The sequence below is a fragment of the Erythrolamprus reginae genome, chromosome 2, assembly GCF_031021105.1.
Source record: "Erythrolamprus reginae isolate rEryReg1 chromosome 2, rEryReg1.hap1, whole genome shotgun sequence".
NCBI lineage: Eukaryota > Metazoa > Chordata > Lepidosauria > Squamata > Dipsadidae > Erythrolamprus > Erythrolamprus reginae.
This window is the reverse complement of record NC_091951.1, coordinates 24087333-24108367: the sequence shown is the minus strand read 5'-3', so window position 1 is coordinate 24108367 and position 21035 is coordinate 24087333. Positions and strand designations below refer to the sequence as shown.

At 48.6% G+C, this 21035-nt stretch overlaps 1 protein-coding gene across 1 annotated transcript; it reads right to left on the bottom strand.

The window, feature by feature from the left end:
- Window positions 1–842: 842 nt before the first annotated feature.
- On the bottom strand, window positions 843–19953 carry LOC139159972 (zinc finger protein ZFP2-like). The gene is made up of 3 exons (XM_070737460.1): window positions 19868–19953; window positions 3673–4554; window positions 843–2071 (listed from the first exon to the last, which is right to left on the bottom strand). The coding sequence occupies exons 2-3, from the start codon at window positions 4351–4353 to the stop codon at window positions 1442–1444; spliced, it is 1311 nt and encodes a 436-aa protein (XP_070593561.1). The 5' UTR covers window positions 4354–4554; window positions 19868–19953; the 3' UTR covers window positions 843–1441.
- Between the last annotated feature and the right edge of the window lie 1082 nt (window positions 19954–21035).

Genomic DNA, 21035 nt, shown 5'->3' with positions numbered 1-21035 from the left:
TGTCCCCTTGTCCTTGTGTTCACGTTCCTATTAAAAACACTTCCCTCCTGGACCTTATTTAACCCTTTAACATATTTAAATGTTTTGATCATGTCCCCCCTTTTCCTTCTGTCCTCCAGACTATACAGATTGAGTTCATTAAGTCTTTCCTGATACGTTTTATGCTCAAGACCTTCCACCATTCTTGTAGCCCGTCTTTGGACCCGTTCAATTTTGTCAATATCTTTTTGTAGGTGAGGTCTCCAGAACTGAACACAGTATTCCAAATATGGTCTCACCAGCGCTCTATATAGCGGGATCACAATCTCCCTCTCCCTGCTGGCCATTCTCCAATCCTCAGGAACATCTTCTGTTAACAGGGATTGGTTAAACAAATCAGTCAGGGGGGTAGCAATGACAGATCTGAGTTCTTTAAGAACTCTGGGGTGGATGCCATCTGGACCCATTGCCTCATTTATCTTTAATCGTTCAGGTTCTTCTAAGACATCGGCTTCTAAGATCACTGGAGCTGAATCCGTACAGCTGGAAGCAATGCTATATCCCTCTATAGTATTATATTTTAAGGTGTCTTTTGAGAAAACTGAACAGAAGTAGCTATTGAAATGGTCAGTGATCTTCTTATTCCCATCAATGCATGTATTATTCCCGGTACTAAGCTTTGTGATGCTGGGGAGGGTGAAACACAAGCCTACTGAGTGCACCAGAAGTTGGGAAACAGGCCATTTCCAGCCTCCAGAGGGGCCTCTTGGGGGGGAGGGAGCTGATTTCACACTTCTGAGGCATTTATTTAATTATGGGTGTGAGCACTCACACATGCACGATACTGTGAGCGCATGCTCTTTCGGCACCCAAGGAAAAAAAAGGTTCACCATCACTGAACTAGATAATCTACAAGGTCCCTTCCAATTCTAATAGTCTAATCTAATCTAATTTAATCATTTTTTCTCTCCATCTACCTGTCTTATTTTGAGATGTGTTCACTTAAAAGCATTAGGCCACAATTCAAATACAGGTAGTCCTCGACTTACAACAGTTCTCTTAGTGACCGTTACCCTGAAAAATGTATGGGCTTTATGACATATGAGCATTTTCACACGTATGACCTTTGCAGCATCACCATGGTCACATGATTTAACTTTGGAGACATGACATCTGACATTTATAATGGTTGCACTTCCCAGGGTCATCGGATCATCTTTTGCAACCTGACAAACAAAGTCAATGGGGAAATCAGATTCACTTAACAACCATGTTTCTCATTTAACAACTGCATTGATTCACTTAACAAATGCGATATGAAAATTCGTAAAAGGGGGCAAAACTCATTTAACAAATTTCTCACGCAGCAGCAGAACGTTTGGGCTCAATGATGATTGTAAGTAGAGGATCACCTGTACTCAATTTCTCACCTATACTCCCAAATGGAAATCAGAAATAAAATTCAAGCCTTCTCTAAACTCATCACATTTTGTCTTGAGTGGATTTCCTTGTGAGCAATAAGGGATGATTTACGCATGAAGTACCGTTCACAGACTGGACATTTGAACGGTTTCTCTCCTGTGTGTAAACCTGCATGACTTAGAAGACTAGACCTACTACTGAAATCTTTTCCACAATCTGGACACTCATACGGTTTCTCTCCCGTGTGTATCCTCTGGTGTACCACCAGGCTGGAATTCCGACTGAAACTTTTCCCACACTCTGGACACTCATACGGTTTTTCCCCTGTGTGAATCCTCTGGTGTATCACCAAGTGTGAATTCTGACTGAAACTCTTCCCACAACTGGGACATTCGAAAGGTTTCTCTCCTGTGTGGGTCCTCTGGTGTATCACCAGGCTGTAATTCTGACTGAAACTCTTCCCACAAATAGGGCACTCAAAGGGTTTCTCTCCTGTGTGAGTCCTCTGATGTATCACCAGGTGGGAATTTGTAATGAAACTCTTCCCACAATCAGGGCAGTCATACAATTTCTCCCCCGTGTGAGTCCTTTGGTGTATCACCAGGTTGGAATTCTGACTGAAACTTTTCCCACACTCCGGACATTCAAAGGGTTTCTCCCCTGTGTGAGTCCTCTGGTGCACAGGTCCCCAACCGCCGGTCCGCGGACCGGCACCGGGCCGTTGGGGGTTTTCAGCCGGTCCGCGGCGCCAGGGCCCCCTCGGCCTTTCCGCACCACCAGCGGCGCTCCCCCCGCCAGCCAGCCAAGCCCCGCGGCCGCCGGAACCGGCTCCTCGCTCTCCCCCCGCCGCCCGCCGCGTTTGCAGGAGGTGGGGAGGGTTGGGCGGCCCGCCAAGGCCAGGAGGGACGCCGCTGCCCCCCCTTCCCTCTCTCCGCCTGCCGCTGCGCCTCCTTGACGCCGAGAGGAAATGCCGGCAAAGGCTTTCCTCAGCGGAGGCCGGCGAAGGTGATATTGAATGTCGGGGGAGAACGGGCGGCACGCGCTCCCTATCTCCCTGCTAGCCCACTCGGAATATTCAAAATAAGAAAAACCTTTGCCAGCGAAGGCTTTTCTTATTTTGAATATTCCGAGTGGGCTAGCAGGGGGATAGGGAGCGCGTGCAGCCGCTCGTTCTCCCCCGACATTCAATATCACCTTCGCCGGCCCCGCCTCTCCTCCAAACCCCCTTGCTGAGAGCCCGGGGCGAAAGTGCTCTCGCAAAGGTGAGGCGGGCAGGGCGTGCGCGCGTCATCGCTGAGAAGAACGGAGAGAGAACGAGAGTGAGTGAGAGCAACAGACAGCAAGATAGAGAGAAAGTGAGAAAGAGAGAGTGAGAAAGGGGGGAGAGAAAGAGATAGCAAGAGAGAGAACAAGAGAGAGAAAGAGCGTGAGAAAGAAAACAAGAAAGAGTGAGAGAGAGAGAAAGCAAAAGAGACAGAAAGAAAACAAGAGAGAGAAAGTGAGAAGAAGAGAGAGAAAGAGGGGGAGAGAGAGAGAAAGAGAGAGGGGGGGAGAGAGAGAAAGAGAGGGAGAGGGAGAAAGAGCGGGGGAGAGGGGGGAGAGATAGCAAGAGAGGGAGAGAGGGAAAGGGGGAGAGAGGGGGGAGAGAAAGAGAGAGGGAGAGAGAGAAGAGATAAAGGAAGAGGAGAGAAAGAAAGGAAGAGAAAGAAAGAAAGAGGGATAGAAAGAGAGAGAGTGAGAGATGCTCAGTGAGCCTTTCTTTGAAGTTGCCTTTCTTTCTTTCTCTTTCTTGCTTTCTTTCTTGCTCTTTTTCTTTCTCTCTTTTACCTTCCCTTCCTCTATTTCTTCTTTTCTTTCTCCTTCCTACCTTCTTCCCTTACTCTCCCCTTTCATAAGTTTCCTTGCTTCCTTCCTCTGTTCCTGTCCCTTCCCCCCTTCTTTCTTTCTTTCCTTCCTTCCTTTCCTCCCTCCATTTCTTGCTTTCCTTTTCCTTCCTCCCTTCTTTCCTCCCTCATTCCCTTCTTTCACTCCTTCCTCTCTTACTCTCCCCTTTCACACCTTTCCTTGCTTCCTTTGCACCCTTCTTTTGTTCCTGTCCCTTCCCTCTTTCCTTCCTTCCTTCCCACCCTCCGTCCATTCATTCACCCATTCCTCTCTTGCTCACCCCTTTTACGGCGCCGCTGACAGCTAGCTCCCCCCCCCCCCACCGGGCCATGGAAAACTGGTCTAGCTTAAAGCCGGTCCCTGGTGCAAAAAAGGTTGGGGACCTCTGCTCTGGTGTATCACCAGGTTGAAATTCTGACTGAAACTTTTCCCACAGTCAGAACATTCGAAGAGCTTCTCTCCCGTGTGAGTCCTCTGATGTTTCACCAGGGTGGAATTCTGACTGAAACTTTTCCCACAATCAGGACACTCAAAAGGTTTCTCTCCTGTGTGAGTCCTCAGGTGTCTCATGAGGTGGGACTTTCCAATAAAATTCTTCCCACAATCAGGACAGTCATACGATTTCTCCCTGTTGTGAGTCCTCTGATGTATTATCAAGTTGCTGTGCATGTCAAAGCTTTCATCACAGTGGGAAAACACATAAGGCTGCTGTTCTACGTGGGTCCTTTCCTCAACCACAAGGGAGCAGTTCTGACTAAAGTTTTGGCCACATTCAGAATATTTATATGGGTTTTCTCCAATGTGGATCGTGTTGTCCATAATCAGGTGTGACTTGCAATCTGTTCCTTTCTCGCAACAGGGAGATCTGTGAAGCTTTTCCATCACTGATAATGAAGAGGTCAAAAATAGGTGTGATCCTTGTTGGATGGAACTTTGATTCAAAGTATTTTCTTCCTCACGGGGTGAAGCCTGCATTGTGCCTGTCCTACGGGAATGTCCAGTTAACCTTTCGCTCTGCACTGGCTTCTTTTTCTGAATGGAAAAAACAATCTCCTCTAATCTTTTCATATAATGTATCCTTGTGTTCTGTATAAATCATTCATTCCAGCTCAAAAAAACCTTTTTGATTTTCTATCCTTTGTTTCTTGGTAAATTGTGCGGTTTTCTGAAGGAAATGAAAAAAAAAACCACCTCAATTTCTGGCTTGATTTTTAAACGTTGTTTGTTACTCTCAGTTGTCCAGAGTCTTCTTATTGGCATCCTCTGTGTCTGTAAGATGCAAAGAAAAGTGTAACTTTAATTATTTATAAGATGGTTGCCGAAGATGTGAGAAAAAGAAAAAAATATACATTACATTGAAAAACAAACATGCTACAATGCTATAATCACATCTTATATTACGACGGATAGATTAGAAAGATCCAAGTTCAGCTACCCATTCAATCATGAAATTCTCTTACTGACCTGTATCAATCATAAATTTTTAGCACTGCAAAGGGTTATCATCAAATATATCTGGAAGTACTGGTGATAGATTATACCTGGTGCACCAGTTGCGGCCCTATTTGGACAGGGAGTCATTGCTCACAGTTGCTCATGCCCTCATCACCTCAAGGTTTGATTACTGCAATTCTCTCTACATGGGGCTACCTTTGAAAAGTGTTCAGAAACTTCAGATCGTGCAGAACGCAGCCGGGAGAGCCATCGTGGGGCTTCCCAGATTTGCCCACGTTTCTACAACACTCCGTGGTCTGCATTGGCTGCTGATCAGTTTCCGGTCACAATTCAAAGTGTTGGTTATGACCTTTAAAGCCCTACATGGCATTGGACCAGAGTACCTCCGGAACCGCCTGCTACTGCACGAATCCCAGCGGCCGATAAAGTCCCACAGAGTTGGCCTTCTCCGGGTCCCGTCGACTAAACAATGTTGTTTGGCGGGCCCCAGGGGAAGAGCCTTCTCTGTGGTGGCCCCGGTCCTCTGGAATCAACTTCCCCCAGAGATTAGAACTGCCCCCACCCTCGTCTTTCGTAAATTACTCAAGACTCACCTATACCGCCAGGCATGGAGGAGTTGAGACACCTTTCCCCCAGGCTTCTTTATATTTTGTTTCATGTTTGGTATGAATGTGCTGTTTGGTTTTTAAATATATGATAGGTTTTATATGCTTCTTTTAATATTAGATTTGTTTTGCTATAACAGTGATGGCGAACCTATGACACGCGTGTCAGCACTGACACGCGTAGCCATTTTTGGTGACACGCGGCTGCTCCCGAATCTCCCCTCTACTCTGCTGCTGAGAGTCTGGCGGTGGCAAGGAAGAAAGCCAGGGGGCGGGGAGGAAAGCACCCTATGGCAGAGCAGCAGCAGTTCCTCTCCCTGAAGGCAAGAAAGAAATTGGCCAATTGCAGGCCCGCTTTCCTCCCCGCCCCCTGGCTTTGCTCCTCCTCCTCCTCCAGACGCTAAGCTGCAGACCGTATTGGTCCCTTCAGTGCCGCTTTTTTGCTTCTTCGCTGCCCCGCGAGAAGCCTGGAAACCCTGCATGAGCCGCTGGAGGGGACCGCAAGCAAGCCATCAGGACCCCCGCACACTAACTTGCTGACGGCCATGCTGTCCCGGATCGTGGGGAGGGGAGCTCTTCTCCCGCCAAGTGACGGAGAGGCCCTCCCAATGCTTGCCCGCCCAGGCCCCGCACTTGGAGCCGGGGCGACGGGCCTAGCCTCAGCTTACTTGGCCCCATCGCGGCCGAAGCGTGGGGCGGAGTAGGCGGCGGCTGCTTCAGGCCCGCCCCCGAGCTGAGCTTCCTTTGGCTTCCTTCGAGGCAAAACTGCAAAGCTCACCTGCTGCCTCGAAGGAAGCCAAAGGAAACTCAGCTCAATGAGGATCGGCTGTTGGTCTCTTCAAGCTGCTGCCGCCCACTGCGGAGATCCCTTCGCCCGAACAGAGGCGGTGGCGGCGGGTTCAAGGGACCAACAGCCGGTCCTTTTTGGGGCTGCGTTGTTGCAGCGTCTGAGGCCGCCGCCTCCGCCTCCAGGCGAAGGGATCTCCGCAGTGGGCGACAGCGGCAGGTTTAAGGGACCAACAGCCGGTCCTTTTCGGGGCTGCGTTGTTGCAGCCTCCGAGGCCACCCACCGAGGAGATCCCTTCGCCTGGAGGCGGAGGCAGCGGCGGCCTCAGACGCTGCAACAACGCAGCCTCGAAAAGGACCGGCTGTTGGTCCCTTGAACCCCCTGCCACCGCCTCTGTTTAGCCCCCCCCCCCCGCCCAGGAAAGAGTTGCAGCAGGAAAGCAGCGCATTTGAAAAGCGCGCTGCTTTCCCGTAAAGCCGGCTTTCCTGGCTGGCACAGGGCTTTCCCCGGGCAGATGGCTTGAACCTTGTGCCGGTTAGCAAAGCCGTCTGCCCGCCGGAGACGTGGAGAGAAAGAAGGGAAAAAGAGGGAGGAAAAGAGGAGAGGAAAGAAGGAGGGAAGGGAGAGAAAAGTGAACGAGAAGGAGAGAGAAAGGGAGGAAGAGGGGAAGGAAGGAAGAGATAAAGGAGAAGAGGAAGAGGAAAAATGAGAGGAGGAGGAAGAGGAGGAAAAGGAGAGGAAGAGGAGGAAAAGGAGAGGAGGAGAAAGCGGAAGAGGAGAAGGAGAAGGAAGAGCAGGAGAAGGAGAACCAGAAGGAAATGGAGGAGATGAAGAGGAGGAGAAAAATGAGAGGAGGAGGAAGAGGAGGAAAAGGAGAGGAAGAGGAGGAGGAAAAGGAGAGGAGGAGAAAGCGGAAGAGGAGAAGGAGAAGGAAGAGCAGGAGAAGGAGAACCAGAAGGAAATGGAGATGAAGAGGAGGAGAAAAAGGAGAGGAGGAAGAGGAGGAAAAGGAGAGGAAGAGGAGGAGAAAAAGGAGAGGAGGAAGAGGGGGGAAAGGAGATGAAGAGGAGGAGAAAAAGGAGAGGAGGAGGAGGAGGAGGAGAGGGAGAGGAGTGGAGGAGGAAGAGAAGGAGGAGGAGAAAGAAAAGCAGGAGAGGAAGAGTAGGAGAAAAAGGAGAGGAGGAGGAAGAGGAGAGGAAGAGGAGTAGAGGAGGAAGAGAAGGAGGAGGAGAAAGAAAAGCAGGAGAGGAAGAGTAGGAGAAGAGTAGGAGAGAGGGAGAGGGAGGGGAAGAGGGGAAGGAAGGAAAAGAGAGAAAGAGAAAAAAGTGGAAGGAAGAGAGAAGGAAAGAAAGGAAGAGAGAGAGGGAGAGAGAGAGAGCAAGAAAGAAAGAGTGAGTGATGAGAGAGGAAGGAAGAGAGTGAGAGAGAGTGAGAGTGGTTTTTTTCTCAAGGTGACACACCACCTGAGTTATGCTCGGATTTTTGGCAAATTTTGACACACCAAGCTGAAAAGGTTGCCCATCACTGTGCTATAATATTGTTTTTATTGTTGTGAGCCACCCCGAGTCTTCGGAGAGTGGCGGCAGACAAATTTAATTAATAATAATAATAATAATAATGATAATAATAATAAAATACCAGTGATGGCGAACCTATGGCACGGGTGCAACAGGTGGCACATGGGCTGAGATAGCTTCCCCAGACCTATATTGTTTATGTATGGTATGTTGTATGCATGTTTTTTAAATAATGGGTTTTTAGTTTTAATTATTAGATTTGTATTGTATATTGTTTATCTATTACTGCTGTGGGCCGCCCAGAGTCTACGGAGAGGGGTGGCATACAAATTTAATAAATAATAATAATAATAATAATAATAATAGTAATAATAATAATAGTAATAATAATAATAATAATAATAATAATAATAATAATAATAATATCTGCCAGCACACGAGCCGTTGCCCTAGCTCAACTTCAACATGCGGAGAGGGGCGGCATACAAATCTAATTTATAATAATAATAACAATCTATGTGCTGGCCAGCTGATTTTTTGCTTGCACAGAGGCTCTGGGAGGGTGTTTTTGGCCTCCGGAGTGCCTCCAGGGGGATGGGGGAGGGCATTTTTACCTGCCACCAGCTCCAGGGAAGCCTTTGGAGCCTGGGAGGGCGAAACGCGAGCCTACTGGGGCCATCAGAAGTTGGGAAACAGGCCATTTCTGGTCTCCAGAGGGCCTCCAGGGAGGCGGGGAAAAGTATTTTCATCCTCTCTAGGCATTGAATTATGGGTGTGGGCACTTACACACGCCCAATAACTCGTGCACATGGTATTTCAGCACCCGATGAAAAAAAGGTTCGCCATCACTTCATTATACAATTGTAGATATATGCATACGGAGAGAAGTACAAATACACAGACCTATAAAGCTATATACACTCAAAATACATACACACTATATACACTCAAAAAAATAAAGGGAACACTCAAAGAACACATCCTAGATCTGAATGAATGAAATATTCTCCTTGAATACTTTGTTCATTTGCAAAGTTGAATGTGTGAAATTGATTGTCAATCAGTGTTGCTTCCTAAGTGGACAGTTTGATTTCACAGAAGTTTGATTTACTTGGAGTTATATTGTGTTGTTTAAGTGTTCCCTTTATTTTTTTTTGAGCAGTGTATGTAGAAAATCCATGTGTCAACCTTCGGTATGATTCTGCATTTCTTCTATGCGGAGAGGGGTTTGGTCATTGGGGGGGGGGAAGAGTGCAGGAGGCACAGTGCAGTGGGATAAATTTCGTTTTCCTAGAAACCAGGTGACCAGGAGGAAACCGTTAGAGGTTGCATTCCATAAATGTGACGTGGGTCTGAAAATGCGTCCACCTGACGGTTATGGACACTAAGGATTGGACAATCTCCAAGAGGGGGGTTACCAGAGGGATACAATCTAGGATTAGAGAGGTACTAATACCACTCTATAAAGCCTTCGTTAGACCACGCTTGCATCCAGTTTTGGTCATCACACTACAAAAAAAGACATTGAAACTCTAGAGCAGCGGTCCCCAAACTACGGCCCATGGGCCGGATGCGGCCCGCTGGGGTCTTTTAACCAGCCCGCGGCAGCACACGAGATTTTACGATCGATATAATAAGAGGGAGAAATAGAGAGGGAGAGAGAAATGAAGAGGAGACATAGAAAGAGAGAAATAGAGAGAGGGGGAGAGAGAGAAAGTGTGAGAGATAAAGAGGGAGAGTTAGAAAGAGAGTGAGTAAGAGAAAGAGAGAAGAGAGAGAGAAAGAAAGAGAAAGAGGGAGATATAGAGAGGGAGAGAGAAAGGAAGAGGGAGAGATGGAAAGAGAGAGAGAGAAAAAAAGAGTTCGAGCGGTGGGGAGATGGTGGGTCCGCCGCTCCCTTGAACAACGGTTTGTCATCGGAAATGCTGGCCCAGGATGGAAGGTTGTCTGCTGTCGCTGCTGTGCCGTGTCTCCAGCTGCGGAGCCCCAGGCTCCGAGACTGAGGCCGGAGGCGCGCGGGTGACTGCAGCGCGACTAGCTGGGACGCGGAACCAGCTGGGACGCGGAGGATGGCGGCAGTGCCTGGCGCGGAGTCTTTAACACCGGAGGGAGGAGAGGCGGCCGAGAAGGGGCAGAGCGACTGCCGGGCTGAGCCCCCCGACCCGGCCCGACAGATGGGATCAAATGGTGCTGAGACGGTGGGGGCCGGGGGGGTGCTGTGGGCACCGAAAAAATCGCGGCGTCGAAGGGTGATTGACTGAGACGCGGAAGATGGCGGAGGTGCCTGCGCAAGACTTGAGAAACACCGGAGGAGAAAGGAGGAAAGGAGGTGCTGAAAGAACGATGGGAGCGACCTGTTGCCTGTGGAGGATAATTGCAAGCGGGGTATATTTGGGATAATAACTCACCCCCATACCCCCCCTTCCTGTATGGCGCCAGCGGGTGAGAGCGGCTGGTGCCGGGGGAGGGTTGGGTGGGATGGGAGGACTGCATGGACGGTTGGACCTGCTGGACGATAAAATCACGAAAGAGAAATGAGAAAGATGGAACTGGTTGCTTGGGAATTGGGACATTGCTAATATGAACTTGCAAATGACTATCATTGTCTGTTCCCCCCCCTCCCCCCCCCTCCTGACCTCTATGCACTTTATTGAAGATCCACGCCCCCTAGTGGACCGGCTGGGGAAAAACAGCAGCTTTTTAAGACCTTTTAAAGTCCTTTTAAGATCTAAGACTTATTGAAGCTATACAAAGAAACTTCACCTGGACCGACTGATTAACCGATGATTAACTAATAACTAGTATTAAGATCTGATTTTTACTATTTTACCATTTTTACCATTTTATACTACTAATTATTAATTTTGTGAATTTTTCTATTTCTATTTATATGTATTTATATTGTGCCACATTTTATTAGCATTTTTACCTATTACTAATTTAATCCTTTTTTAATATTGGGAGGGTGATTGGAATAGAGTTAATCTTGTGCATGGAATGAATGATTGGTATGAGTGTGATGGTTGGGGTGGGTGGGAGTACAGTATGGATGAGATGATTGTGAGTAGTATGAATGATAGGTTTGGCCCACCTGACGCTCGGGAGACAGGAGAGGAAGGGGCACCGATCTCTGGGGTGACAGAGGGCCGGAATATCCCTGTGTTGCTGGGGAGAGGCAGATATGGTGGGGGCCACAGAGTTAGCCGTTCCAGGGGAACGAGAGACCATTGCTTAATAACGGTCCCTTGTTCCGGCTCTGTGAGCCCAATCTTGGGTACTGGTGATGAGTGTAACTCTGGCCCTGGGCTCAGGTTGCTGCTGCTCAATGCCAGGTCAGTGGTAAATAAAGCTCTCCTCATCCGGGATCTGATCCTGGATGAGGAGGCCGACCTGGCTTGTATTACTGAAACCTGGCTGGGCCCGGAGGGAGGTGTCCCTCTCTCTGAAATTTGCCCAGCCGGGTTTCAGATATGGCATCAACCTCGACCCCAGGGAAGGGGGGGAGGAGTGGCTATTATAGCCAGGGAGAGCCTTTGCCTGCGTAGACTCATTGCTCCGGAAATTGCAGGTTGCGAGTCTCTCTTGCTGAAGTTGGACTTAGGGGTTCAGGTGGGCTTATTTCTCACGTACCTGCCTCCCAGCTGCGTGTCAAAAGCCCTGCCTGTGCTACTCGAGGAGGTAGCCGGGTTGGCGGTGGAGTTCCCCGGACTCATTGTCTTGGGGGACTTCAACCTGCCGTCACTCGGCGAAACCTCTGGGCTGGCACAGGAGTTCATGGCCACCATGACAGCCATGGACCTGACTCAAGTAGTACAGGGTCCGACTCACGAGGGAGGGCACGCACCTGACATGGTATTCCTTTCCGAGCAATTGAGCAATGGTCCGAGACTAAGGGGCTTAGAAGCGTTGCCTTTGTCATGGTCAGACCATTTTCTGCTACGGCTTGACTTCCTGGCTCCAATCCTTCCCCGCAGGGAGGCGGAACCAATGAAGATGTTCCGCCCCAGACGCCTGATGGACCCAGAGGGCTTTCAGACGGCGCTTGGGGTTATTCCAGAGGCACTCGTCCACAGCTTGGCGGAGTCCCTCGCTGACGCCTGGAACAGGGCTGCGGCGGGGGCTCTTGACCGGATTGCGCCTTTGCGACCTCTCCGCAGCGCTAGACCCCGTAGAGCCCCATGGTTCAACGAGGAGCTCCGGGAGTTGAAACGCCAAAAGAGACGTCTAGAGAAGCGATGGAGGAAGAGTAGGTCTGAATCTGATCGAACACTTGTAAGAGCTTTTATTAAGACTTACAAAGTGGCGCTCAAGGCGGCAAGATGCGCGTACCATGCCGCCTTGATTGCATCAGCGGAATCCCGCCCGGCTGCTCTGTTTAGGGTGACCCGCTCCCTTCTTAATCAGGGGGGAGTTGGGGAGCCCTTGCAGAGTAGTGCCGAGGAGTTTAGCACGTTTTTCGCTGATAAAGTCGCTCAGATCCGGGCCGACCTCGACTCCAATTGTAAAACAGAGTCGACTGACAACGAGTCAGTCGAGGTGACTGGGGCACGTACTTGTCCACCTGTCTGGGAAGAGTTTGATCTGGTGACACCTGATGAAGTGGACAAGGCCATCGGAGCTGTGAGTTCTGCCACCTGTTTACTGGATCCGTGTCCCTCCTGGTTGGTCTCGGCCAGCAGGGAGGTGACACGGAGCTGGGCCCAGGAGATTACCAACGCTTCCTTGGGGAGGGGAGTCTTTCCAACACTCTATAAAGAAGCGCTCGTGCTCCCCCTCCTCAAGAAGTCCTCCCTGGACCTAGCCGTACTTAATAACTATCGTCCAGTCTCCAACCTTCCCTTTATGGGGAAGGTTGTCGAGAATGTGGTGGCACTCCAGCTCCAGCGGTCCTTGGAAGAAGCCGATTATCTAGGTCCCCGACAGTCAGGTTTCAGGCCCGGTTACAGCACGGAAACTGCTTTGGTCGCGTTGATGGATGACCTCTGGCGGGCCCGGGACAGGGGTTTATCCTCTGTCCTGGTGCTCCTCGATCTCTCAGCGGCTTTCGATACCATCGACCATGGTATCCTTCTGCACCGGTTGGAGGGGTTGGGGGTGGGAGGCACTGTTCTCCAGTGGTTCTCTTCCTACCTCTCTGACCGGTCGCAGTCGGTGTTAGTGGGGGGTCAGAGGTCGGCTCCGAGGTCTCTCCCTTGTGGGGTGCCTCAGGGGTCGGTCCTCTCCCCCTTGCTATTTAACATCTACATGAAACCGCTGGGTGAGATCATCCAAGGACATGGGGTGAGGTATCATCAATATGCCGATGATACCCAGCTTTACATCTCCACCCCATGCCCAGTCAACGAAGCGGTGGAAGTGATATGCCGGTGCATGGAGGCTGTTGGGGCCTGGATGGGTGTCAACAGACTCAAACTCAACCCGGATAAGACGGAGTGGCTGTGGGTTCTATCTCCCAAGGACAATTCCATCTGTCCGTCCATCACCCTGGGGGGGGAATTATTGACCCCCTCAGAGAGGGTCCGCAACTTGGGCGTCCTCCTCGATCCACAGCTCACATTAGAAAACCATCTCTCAGCTGTGGCGAGGGGGGGCGTTTGCCCAGGTTCGCCTGGTGCACCAGTTGCAGCCCTATCTGGACCGGGACTCATTGCTCACAGTCACTCATGCCCTCATCACCTCGAGGTTCGACTACTGTAATGCTCTCTACATGGGGCTACCTTTGAAAAGTGTTCGGAAACTTCAGATCGTGCAGAATGCGGCTGCGAGAGCAGTCATGGGCTTACCTAGGTATGCCCATGTTTCACCATCACTCCGCAGTCTGCATTGGCTGCCGATCAATTTCCGGTCACAATTCAAAGTGTTGGTTATGACCTTTAAAGCCCTTCATGGCATCGGACCAGAATATCTCCGAGACCGCCTCCTGCCGCACGAATCCCAGCGACCGATTAGGTCCCACAGAGTGGGCCTTCTCCGGGTCCCGTCAACTAAACAATGCCGGTTGGCGGGTCCCAGGGGAAGAGCCTTCTCTGTGGCGGCACCGGCTCTCTGGAACCAACTCCCCCCGGAGATTAGAACTGCCCCTACTCTTCCTGCCTTCCGAAAACTCCTTAAGACCCACCTTTGCCGTCAGGCATGGGGAAACTAAACATCTCCCCTGGGCACGTTAAATTTATATATGGTATGTTTGTTTGTGTGTTTGCTATTACATGGGGTTTTCTTAAATCGTTAAATATTTTAATTAATTGGATTGTTGTGACTGTTTTACTTGTTGTGAGCTGCCCCGAGTCTTCGGAGAGGGGCGGCATACAAGTCCAACTAATAAATAAATAAAATAAATAAATAAAATGAGAAAATGATGGGGGGAAGGAACGAGGGAGAGGAAAATGAAACAAATGAGAGAAAAGGAAGAGGGAAGAGAGAAGTGGAGAGGAAGGAGGGAGGGAAGGAAGGAAGGAGAAATGGAGTTTGTTGATTTAAGTTTAAATTTACTTTTTAATAAAGAAGTATAAATTACCGGTACTTAATTATTAATTACTTTTTACTTCTTCTTTATTTTAAATATTGTATTTGTTCCTATTTTGTTTTTTACTTTAAATAAGGTATGTGTAGTGTCCATGGGGATTTGTTCATAGGGTTTTTTTTATAGTCCGGCCCTCCAACAGTCTGAGGGACAGTGAACTGGCCTCCTGTGTAAAAGGTTTGGGGACCCCTGATCTAGAGAAAGTGCAGGGGAGAGCAACCAGGAAGATTAGGGGATGGAGACTATAACATATGAAGAGCAGTTGCAGGAACCGAGCATGGCTATTCCAGTGAAGAGAAGGACCAGAGGAGACTGGATAGCAGTGTTCTTGAGGGACTGCCACAGAGAGGAGGGGGTCAGGCTGTTTTCCAAGGCACCAGAAGGCCAGATAAGGAATAACGGATGGAAACTGACCAAGGAGAAATTCAATCTGGAAATAAGGAGGAACCTTTTGACAGTGGAATAGCTTGCCTGCGGAGGATGTGGGAGGTCCAAAACTTGAGACTTTCAAGAGAAGTTTGGATGGCCATTTGTCTGAAATAGAATATGTTCTGCCGGGCCCTCTGATAGAAGCCTCCCGAAAATTCAAGGGTACAAATTTCAGACACACACACGTTTGAAAATTCAAAACAATGTTCTTTATCACAAAATTCAAAAGAAACAAAGCACCCTTTTTGTATTGCAAAGAGCACTCTTCCCCAAAACAACCTTGTAGGCTGTACAAGTCCCTTAATCCGTCCTTAAGTACTTAGCTAGTAGCAGTGAAGAAATGTCACAGCCCTCCTTCTTCCAAGGAAGTGAAACACACACACACACTTTACTCTGCTTTGGTGTCAAAGGCGTGAAAAATCCACAAACAAAGTTCAGAAACAGCAAGGCACGATCCTGAAGAACTGCGATTAGATAATCTCCCACAACGGCCAAACTAGCACGCTGCTATTTATAGCAGCAGCCCTAATTACTGGAGCCCCACCCAAACACAGGTGGTCTCTCTTATCTCCTGTAATATGTCTTCAATTGGTCTTTTCTACGCATGGGTCCAAGACTTCCTCATCTGAAGCGACCGAAGATAATGGAGATTGGCTTCCTGGGCTGTGTGCCAAGCCTCCCTCTTCCAAGTCACCCCCACCTTCTTCTTTGTCCAAGGAAACTGCACTTCCTGACTCTGCCGGCAACAAAACAGGCCTAGGACATGTTGACGGTTCCCCTGCCTCCACCTCCACATTCCCTGGGGCAGGAGCTGAGCCAGAGCCAACCACAACCACAACAGTATAGGGACTCTTTCTTGAGCGGGGGGTTGGACTAGATGACCTACAACGTCCCTTCCAACTCTAGTAATCTAATCTAATCTGCTCCTCTGCAGTGGTTAAGCAGATCACTGTGGGCTGTTAAAGTCAATTTCACATGATTGTCACTTGTCACTTCCTGCCCGCATCCCCACTGATTTTGCTTATGAGAAGCTAGCTGGGAAGGTCACGAATGGGGCTCATGAGTGTGGGATGCCGCAACCATTATAAATGTTCACTGGCAGTCAACGAAGCAGTGGAAGTGATGTGCCGGTGCTTGGAGGCTGTTGGGGCCTGGATGGGTGTCAACAGACTCAAACTCAACCCGGATAAGACGGAGTGGCTGTGGGTTCTGCCTCCCAAGGACAATTCCATCTGTCCTTCCATTACCCTGGGGGGGGGGGAATTATTGACCTCCTCGGAGAGGGTCCGCAACTTGGGCGTCCTCCTCGATCCACAGCTCACATTAGAGAACCATCTTTCAGCTGTGGCGAGGGGGGCGTTTGCCCAGGTTCGCCTGGTGCACCAGTTGCAGCCCTATCTGGACTGGGACTCACTGCTCACAGTCACTCATGCCCTCATCACCTCGAGGCTCGACTACTGTAATGCTCTCTACATGGGGCTACCTTTGAAAAGTGTTTGGAAACTCCAGATCGTGCAGAATGAAGCTGCGAGAGCAGTCATGGGCTTACCTAGGTATGGCCATGTTTCACCAACACTCCGCAGTCTGCATTGGTTGCCGATCAATTTCCGGTCACAATTCAAAGTGTTGGTTATGACCTTTAAAGCCCTTCATGGCACTGGACCAGAATATCTCCGAGACCGTCTGCTGCCGCACGAATCCCAGCGACCGATTAGGTCCCACAGAGTGGGCCTTCTCCGGGTCCCATCAACTAAACAATGTCATCTGGTGGGGCCCAGGGGAAGAGCCTTCTCTGTGGCGGACCCGACCCTCTGGAACCAACTCCCCCCGGAGATTAGAACTGCCCCTACTCTCCTTGCCTTTCGTAAGCTCCTTAAGACCCACCTTTGTCGTCAGGCATGGGGGAACTGAGACATCTCCCCCGGGCATATACAATTTATGAATGGTATGTCTGTATGTATGTTTGTTTAGAAAATGGGGTTTTTAAAATATTTTTAAAGGGTAATTTAGATTTGTTGTAAATTGTTTCACTTTGTTGTGAGCCGCCCCGAGTCTGCGGAGAGGGGCGGCATACAAATCTAAATAATAAATAAATAAATAAATAAATCCGAACCAAACAGGTCAACTTACTCCCGGACTCTCCTCCCACCTGTCCTCAACTCACCTTCCAGATGCTGCTTCGACCCTAGGAGGAACACAAAAGCCACCCTGCACATCACCCTCCTCCCAGGGAGGAGCAGGAAGAGGACATTCCTTTGAGCGTCTAGACTCCTGCTATCCTTTCTAGCAACAAAAGTAACTTGATGGTTTTAACTCCTTTAAGCTCAACCACAGATGCAGTTACCTGTATTGTTGGCTTTCTAGGCACAGATGATCGCCATCTCCTGGCAGGGGGTGGAAAAACATGTTTGCAGTGGTTCTCAACAATTCCTCATGTTGTGGTGAGCCCCAACCATAGACTAATTAAATTATTAGGAAACTCGGGAGTGGGTTCTAACGTGCCTCGCTGCTGGTTCGCTTCTTCCTGCACTGCGTGGTCGTGCCTCGTGGGTGTGTGGGCGCTATGCACACTCACGTTTGTACAGTGCCGATTTTTTAAAAAAAAATATGCAAAAAAAGAGCCAAAAACAAGATGATGGCATATATGCAGCACCAAAATTTTGGTTTCTGTGCATGCTCAGAAGTTCCCATGGTACAGATTTTTTTTTTTTTGCAGTACAGTAGAACCCCGACTTACGAGACTAATTGGTTCCGGAAGGAGGCTCGTAAGTCGGAACGCTCGTATGATGAAACATTGTTTCCCATAGGAAACAATGTAAAGTCAATTAATCCGTGCAACAACAAAAAAACCCGCTGCCGCCGAACGCGGAAGTTAGCGTTCGGCTTCAGGAGACAGCTCCTTGGCGCTCGTATCCCGAATGTGAGCTCGGGAGGCGAACAAAAATGTCGCTCCCCTCCCAGCTCTTATCTCGAGTAGCTCGTAAGTAGAGCTGCTCGTATGTCGAGGTTCCATTGTAGTCTATTTGCATGTGGGTAGACCCGCCTGGAGATGGATAGAAGAGCTGTGTCTCGGTCCCTAAGACCATTGCAAATATCTCTTTTCTGATGAAGAATAGAAGAGATATAGGAATAGAAGAAAGGTAAAAGAGATATAGGAGAGCAATACCCTTCCTGGTAACAGCTGCATCCCTCTTTCTCTTCGCCCCGTGTAAGTGAATAGTCTTGTTTTTAAATAAGGGTTTTTAAGATATTTTTAAATATTAGATTTGTTATTGTACATTGTTTTATTATTGCTGTGAGCTGCCCCAAGTCTATGGAGAGGGGCGGCATACAAATCTAATAAATGAAATGAAATGAAATCACTGAAAACATCTTGTGAAAGGATCGTTCGACCCCCAAAGGGGTCCCAACCCACAGGTTGAGAAATGCTGACCTAAGGCGTTTGCAAGATGTTTTCAATGATTTCATTTCATTTCATTTATTAAGATTTGTATGCCGCACCTCTCCATAGACTTGGGGCGGCTCACAGCAATAATAAAACAATGTACAACAATTCTGATATTTAAAAATATCTAAAAAAACCTTATTTAAAAACAAGACTATTCACTTACACGGGGCGGAGAGAAAGAGGGATGCAGCTGTTACCAGGAAGGGTATTGCTCTCCTATATCTCTTTTACCTTTCTTCTATTCCTATATCTTTTCTTCTATAAGAATTTTATTCTTATATCTTCCCATCTATTCTTTCTTAGATATACAGGGGGTGGACAAAAAAATGGAAACACATTGCAGCTCTTCTGTGGAATCCAGATTTGTGAAGCTCCCTTCGAACAGTTTTTGTGGAAGCTGGGTTTTGTATGTATCTATTGAGCTCTGCAGTGATTTTAGCTGTGGTCTTGCAATCCGCTCTAACAATTCGCTTTAGAGTCCGACAGTCTCTCTCAGACAGTTTCAACTTTCGACCAGACCTGTGCTTGGCTGAGGATGTTTTCCCTTCTCTTTCAAAAGCAGTCATTACTTTTGAGACATGACCTCTTGAAACGCCAAACATTCGGGCACTTTCTGTTACACTAGTGCCTGCCATTCGAGCACCAACAATTTGGCCTCTGAAAGTTATTATTATTATTATTATTATTTATTCGATTTGTATGCCGCCCCTCTCCGAAGACTCGGGGCGGCTCACAACATGTAACAACAAATTGTAAATAATCCAACAGGTTTTAAAATGTTTAAAGATTTAAAAAACCCCATATACTAACAGACATACACACACGCATACCATATATAAATTAAACATGCCCAGGGGGAGATGTTTCAATTCCCCCATGCCTGACGACAAAGGTGGGTTTTAAGGAGTTTACGGAAGGCAGGAAGAGTAGGGGCAATCCTAATCTCCGGGGGGAGTTGGTTCCATAGGGCCGGTGCCGCCACAGAGAAGGCTCTTCCCCTGGGGCCCGCCAACCGACATTGTTTAGTTGACGGGACCCGGAGAAGGCCCACTCTGTGGGACCTAATCGGTCGCTGGGATTCGTGCGGCAGTAGGCGGTCTCGGAGAGGTCTGCCATTTCTAGAAGGTTATAACAAATTTCCTTAAATTTCTGTAAAAAAAAGGGTAGTTTTTAAAAAATCAAATAAGATAATTAAAAAAACATTAAAATATGTCAAATTTTGATTGATTTGAACATGTTCAAACATTATGATGCCAAAACGTCAAGTGTTTCCAATTTTTTGTCCACCCCCTGTATTTTACTATGAACAATGTATATCCTCTATAACCTTCATTGTGTATGTGTGTACCCACTAAAACCCTCATTGTGTAATGGACAAAATCAATCAATAAAACAACAATAAACAATAAGGGAATCTGGTCAGGTGAGAGAGGCAGATTCAGATGCAAGTTGCCCATTGGCCAAGCCCACCTGGACGCCTCTTTGGTCTTTGTCATCCGCTTGGAGATGCCGCTTGGCCTCCTCCTAGCAGGGTTCACGCCTTTGGAGGGAGCCCCTCCAGCCACGATCCCTCTGAGCCCAGATCCTCCCCTTCAGACCTAGGGAGAATGATCCTCCCCAGCAGCCACAGGAGAACGTGAGAAGGGCGGTGCTGGAGGCGCAGCGGTTCCCACGGATCAAAGAAAGGCAAAAAGGGGAGGGGGCGCGACTGGGGAAACTCCACCACGCTCTCCCCCCCCCCCACCAGGAATCCCCCCTCCTCTTCCCGCACTTGGCGAATCCCCCCCCCTCGTCCTCCCCTCTCGCAGCGTCCTTGCTCACCTGGCTCGGCTTGAGCGCGCCTCCCCTTGAGGGGATCTCCGCAGCCCTGGCTTAAAACCTGCCGGGAGACTAGAAACGGGGAGCAGGAGGGACAGGAAACTGGGCTCCCGGCTCCTATTTCCCCCCTTTCCTTCCTCCTCTCTAGGCGCAAAAGGAAAGCTCTCTGCGTTTAACCCCTTCGCTGGAGCTGCTGCGGGGAGAAGGCGACTGAGGCGCCGGCAAGCAATGTTTGTTTATTTATTTTATTTATTTGTTTTGTCCAAAAACATACTGAAGGTTACAGAGGATATGCTACTAGTAAAATATATCAATGAAAGGGTAGAAGAAAATATATAGGTATAAGATACCTGTCGGCGACTACTTCAGCTTCAACCACAACAACACAAGAGCACACAACAGATTTAAACTTAATATTAGCCGCTCCAAACTTGACTGTAAAAAAATATGACTTCAGTAACCGAGTTGTCGAAGCGTGGAACTCATTACCGGACTACATAGTGTCATCCCCAAACCCCCAACAATTTACCCTTAGATTATCTACGGTTGACCTATCCAGATTCCTAAGAGCTCTTCATGGCATCGGACCAGGTTATCTCCGGGACCGCCTTCTGCCGCACGAATCCCAGCGACCAATTAGGTCCCACAGAGTTGGCCTTCTCCGGGTCCCGTCAACTAAACAATGTCGTTTGGCGGGACCCAGGGGAAGAGCCTTCTCTGTGGCGGCCCCAGCGCTCTGGAACCAACTCCCCCCAGAGATTAGAATAGCTCCCACCCTTCTTGCCTTTCGCAAGCTTCTTAAAACCCACCTGTGTCGTCAGGCATGGGGGAATTAAGATATTCTTTCCCCCTCGGCTTCCACAATTTATGTATGGTACGTTTGTATGTATGATTGGTTTTTAAAATAAGGGTTTTTAGTTTTTAGTATTGGATTGTCGCACGTTGTTTTTATTACTGTTGTTAGCCGCCCCGAGTCTACGGAGAGGGGCGGCATACAAATCCAATAAAATGAAATGAAATAAGAGGTTAGTAAAGGGCGAGTACAAGTGCACTAGAGTGCCTTCCATCCCCTGTCCTATTGCTCTCCTATATCTCCTATACCTTTCTTCTATTCCTATATCTCTTCTTCTATTATTTCATTGATATGTTCTATTACTATATCTTCTTTTCT

Bases quoted from the DNA above. Each gene is read 5' to 3' on its own strand.
- LOC139159972 (XM_070737460.1), bottom strand. From the start codon at position 4,353: ATGAAAAGATTAGAGGAGATTGTTTTTTCCATTCAGAAAAAGAAGCCA. The intron at 2,072-3,672 runs AGAGGTCCCCAA...GTGCACCAGAGG, and splicing joins ACCTGGTGATACACCAGAGC to ACTCACACAGGGGAGAAACC.